The 4,451-nt window shown below is 49.7% G+C and overlaps 1 protein-coding gene across 1 annotated transcript in view; it reads right to left on the reverse strand.

Moving 5' to 3' along the window:
• Positions 1-3,388: 3,388 nt before the first annotated feature.
• SEMA6C (sema domain, transmembrane domain (TM), and cytoplasmic domain, (semaphorin) 6C) overlaps positions 3,389-4,451 on the reverse strand; it is a 15,156-nt gene continuing 14,093 nt past the window's right edge. The window contains exon 21 of the mRNA XM_011937959.1: positions 3,389-4,449. Within this exon, the coding sequence (XP_011793349.1) occupies positions 4,165-4,449 (285 nt within the window). The 3' untranslated portion in view covers positions 3,389-4,164. The remainder of the gene's footprint in view (positions 4,450-4,451) is intronic.

Here is a 4,451-nt window from a genome sequence, read left to right on the forward strand (position 1 = left end):
AAAAAAAAAAAAAAAAAAATGAAAGAAACTGAGAAGAAAAATATGATCCAAGCAGCATTTCCTATAAGCTCCCCATAGTAAATTTTGCTCCAAAACTAATTTGGGGGTATCTGCATAGAGTTTCTGGCCAGCAATACTTGAGCAAGAAGAGTAAAAAATAATCTCCCTTGTGGGAATGAATAGGGTCTTCATCTCTAGGTATGCTGGATGTTTTCTTTCTTTCCTTCCAGATTACACTCCTCTATTCTTTAGCCTGTTCTCTGTCCTGGGAGACTGACCTATATGAACATCAATGGGCTTCCTGTGCTTTGGCATCCAGTTGGATTCAGCCAATAGGGAGCCCTGACAGGAGACTGGGGGAAGAGAAAAGACTGAAGTCAATGTATTGACATCTGCCAGGTGCAGTGGTTCACTCCTGTAATCTCAGCTACTCGGGAAGCGGAGGCACGAAAATCACTTGAACCTGGGAGGCAGAAGTTTTGGTGAGCTGAGATCACACCACTGCACTCCAGCGTGTGACTCTATCTCAAAAAAAAAAAAAAAAAAAAAAAGTCACTGCTTCTCTCAAGGCACTCTCCCCCTCCAGGACCTAGAAACCAATAACTCCTTTTATCCTTTTAGGCCTAATAGAGTTATTAGCCTCCAGTTACTGACCTATCTATCCTTTGCCCATACCTTTAAAAATAGCCCTTCATTATTTTGAGAATGTTGTTTCCTGTTGAGACCCTGTCCGATACACCTGGTAAAGGTAGGTGATCTTTTAGATTTATAGGCTTCATATTTTATCCATGTACTTGAACCTTACTCTCATACATATAACCTTATATTCTTATGAGCCAACAGTTCTGAAGGGTCAACTGCTGGATTAAGTAGCAGAGAGTGACACATACCTGTGTGGTTCTCATGGATGGGACAGTGACATCAAGGAGTTAAAAACCTGAGAGACAGTAATAGCTCAGGCCCTTGTGACTTAGCCCCCAAAGAACCCAAGATGCTGAACAGATTTTCAAGCTCTGTGGCTGTGGAACTTTCTGTGTTTCAAGTCCCCAAAGCCTTACACAAACTGATGGACTCTGACTGCTGGGGCCCTGGTTTCTCCATAACCTCCCAGGATGCCTCTGAGAAATCAGCTTAGAAATCCCTGAGGATGATGATTCTATCCTCCTGTTGGCACATTCTGGTTTCCTAAAGACAAAAACTGAGCTAACAGTATGATTAAAAAAAAAAAAAGAGTATTAGCAGATTTCTTGAGGTCATATTTATCCTTCTATGGTCAGGGATCATTTATTTGAATTTATCCTCCTAATTTATTATTCACTACTCTCTATCAGGGAGAGGTATCTGTATTAATGAACTGCATATTTGGTGGAAGTCTACTTTATTTTGGGTAAATAATTTTCTCACAAAGCACTTAATTTAAATATATATATTCATATGGCACTTTACAAATCCCTGTTGCCATAAATTCTTTCCATTCCTTACCAAAAAAAACAGCCTCAAAGAGGTTGGTTGAATTGCCAAGGTCACATAGAAAACAAGCCATAGAGACCCAGGACTGTTGCTCTCACTGCAACATAGTTACTTCTGTTAGCTCTGAGAGTTCAGTTTAGATACTCTTTGGCTAAAGAAGTCACCATAGTGATAAATACTAATAAATGAACATACTTTATAATTAAACTACAACCAGGACTTTAACCTATAAATTACTGCTGCCTGCAAATAATTACAAGATTAAATTTCCATTGTATGTATCTCTCTTTTAGGTCTATATGTAAACCTTAGGATCATTTACCCTTTTTGTTTGTGACCACCTTCAAGGCAAGAACTATATTTGAGTTTTGTCCCTCAGAGGACTGTGAAAGGCTGCAGCCTTGAAATTTTTCCTTGTCCTTGCTCTAAAATCTCGGTTTGAAGAGGATAATGAAGTCAAGTGACTGGATTCTCTACTCCTTCCTTGCTTGCTTTCCTCCAGTATCTAGGAAACTAGCACTGGCCCCGAGGCACCTTGGTTTAAGTAAGGCACCCCATACGGGAAAAACTGAGACCTAAAGGACCACTTCAACCTGGTGAAACAAGCGCCAAGCAAAAAGAGGTCAGACTCTGGAGGACAACCAAATTTGGCCAGACAAGCTTAACTGAAATGGGAGTAATGTTCAGAGAGCATTTAAAAAAAAAAACCCTGAGGGTAAAATCTATAGAGGAAAAGCATAAGGATACAAAGGGAAAGAGATTGCCTAGTGAAAACAGATCGCAAAGTTAGGAATAGGAATAGCTTATGCGCTAGTCTGAAGAAATTACTATCTCACAAGATACCACCATGCCTTTGCCTTTAGAAAGCGTTTTCACATTCTAGTACTTGAGCTTCTCAAACCCATTTTTCAGATGAACAAATGGAGGCTCCGGGCGAAGTTTTGACCAGTCATGATCACAAATAATAAAGCGCGGAACTAGAAACAACTTCAGGCTTCTTCCTCAAATTGTTCTCAGCAGTTTCCCGCCAAGGACATTTAGGTAGTAAACGGGAAGGGAACTGGTGAGGCTTCCTTAGCAGCAAGGGTTGGCTCGGCCCCCAGGCGGCGCCAGCGGGAGAATGTGGGGCTCGAACTGGGCGGACATTGCAGCCAAGTGCGGGTGAAAAACCCCATTTGTAAATTCGCATCAGCTTGGCCGGGCACGGTGGCTCACGCCTGTAATCCCATCACTTTGGGAGGCCGAGGCGGGCGGATCACGAGGTCAGGAGTTCAAGACCAGCCTGACCAACATTATGAAACCCCGTTTCTACTAAAAATACAAAAATTAGCCGGACGTGGTGATGCATGCCTGAAATCTCTGCTACTTGGGAGGCTGAGGCAGGAGAAATGCTTGAACCTGGGAGACGGAGGTTGCAGTGAGCCGAGATCAGGCCTCTGCAATCCAGTCTGGGTGACAGAACAAGACCCTGTCTCCAAAAAAAAAAAAAAATTCGCACCAGCTGCCTCCTGTTTTAGGCCTTAAGCCTCGTTAGCACGAGGGTGGTGGGCGGTGCAGGTGGTCCTGTTCGTCCCTCTCATTGGTGTCGGGGATAATGGACAGATATCCGCAGCCAGTCCCAACCGGAGCAAAGGGAGCATCACGACAGCCACACGCTACCTGGTCCTGAGCGCGCGGAGCTCGAGGGCGGTAGCGGCTTCTTGGGGGGTGGCTAAGCGTGCGTGTGACGCCGCGCGCGCTCTCGTCCCCGGTCCAGCTCTCCGCGGGGGCCTCGCCTTAGGGAAGAGCTGGGGGCAGACCCTTGCCTCCGACAGGGCCGAATCCTTTGCGGTTTTTTTGCAGTCTACCCCTCATGCGACCCAAAATCTTCCAGCCAAATTCTCCTCAGGACAAGATTTTCTGATGTGGAACTTCAAGTAACGTACGCTGTAGCTTCATTTTATTTCTCAAAAAATTCCCTCCGCCTCCCCATCCCATAGACTAGGCCTTTAAGAAAGTCCCTCTTACCTCGATCCGGAAACGAGCTCCGAGGGCCTTCCCCAGCCCCAACTAAACTTTACAGGGTCTCCTGGGCCCTGGCTCACCTCGACACCATTAGTTCGCTCGTCTCCTTTAGGAAACTTTTCCAGACTCCCCCCGCGGCGAGACCGCAGCCATCCCCTTACCCGGGAGAGCCCAGGGCCCAGATAAAGGCAGAGGGCGAGGGCGCCCAGAGCGAGCCGACCGACTGCCGCCCTCCCCTGCCCGAGTAAAGTCAGGCAGCGGCTGCGGACACGGCTGTATTGGGAAGCGGAGGCTCCTACACAGTAGGAGAGGCACGTCCCAGACCCGGGAGGCCCGAGGACTCTGGACACAGCGCGCGCGGCCCGCCCGGGCCCCAGTCTCTGCGGGAGCCCCGAGGGGCGAGTTAAGGCAGCTTGGCTGGAAGGGAGCGGGGAGTGGGAGTCCGCCAGCTCCCCCCGAAATGCTGGCTCACTGAGGGGACGGGCTTCTCACCTCCCACTCCTCTCTCGAGGACAGGGGGAAAGACAGCCAATAAATAAACCCGAGGCGAAAAGGGGCCTCGGGAGACTCTTCGAGTCGGGAAGGCTGGAGGTGCGGGGCGAGGGGGCGGTGAGACGTCCTGAAGAGCGTCCAGCTCGCGGCCGAAAGGACTCGGGCGCCCCCCACGCTGGAGGCTGTGGGCTGCTCCCTTTAAAAGTTGAAACGGCCGCCGTTCGGGACGGCCTGGCGGGAGGAGGGCCCGACGAAGGGAGGCTTCGGGGACAACTGGGGCTTCTCGATGTCCACCCTCTTCAGGGCGCGGCCCCGGTAGCCCTCCGGCCGGCCCGGGTACAAGAGGTGCCTCCCGGGACCCCCGGAGTACCTGGAGGGACCTCCCGAGGGGACTTGAGTGAGCAGGGCAGGGGGGGCCCGGTGGCCGGAGAAAGGTAACCTCCGGCCTCCGCCGACGCCCAGCCGGGGAGCGGGGGCGGAGAGCG

Source organism: Colobus angolensis, unplaced genomic scaffold, assembly GCF_000951035.1.
Source record: "Colobus angolensis palliatus isolate OR3802 unplaced genomic scaffold, Cang.pa_1.0 Scaffold169, whole genome shotgun sequence".
NCBI classification, from domain to species: domain Eukaryota; kingdom Metazoa; phylum Chordata; class Mammalia; order Primates; family Cercopithecidae; genus Colobus; species Colobus angolensis.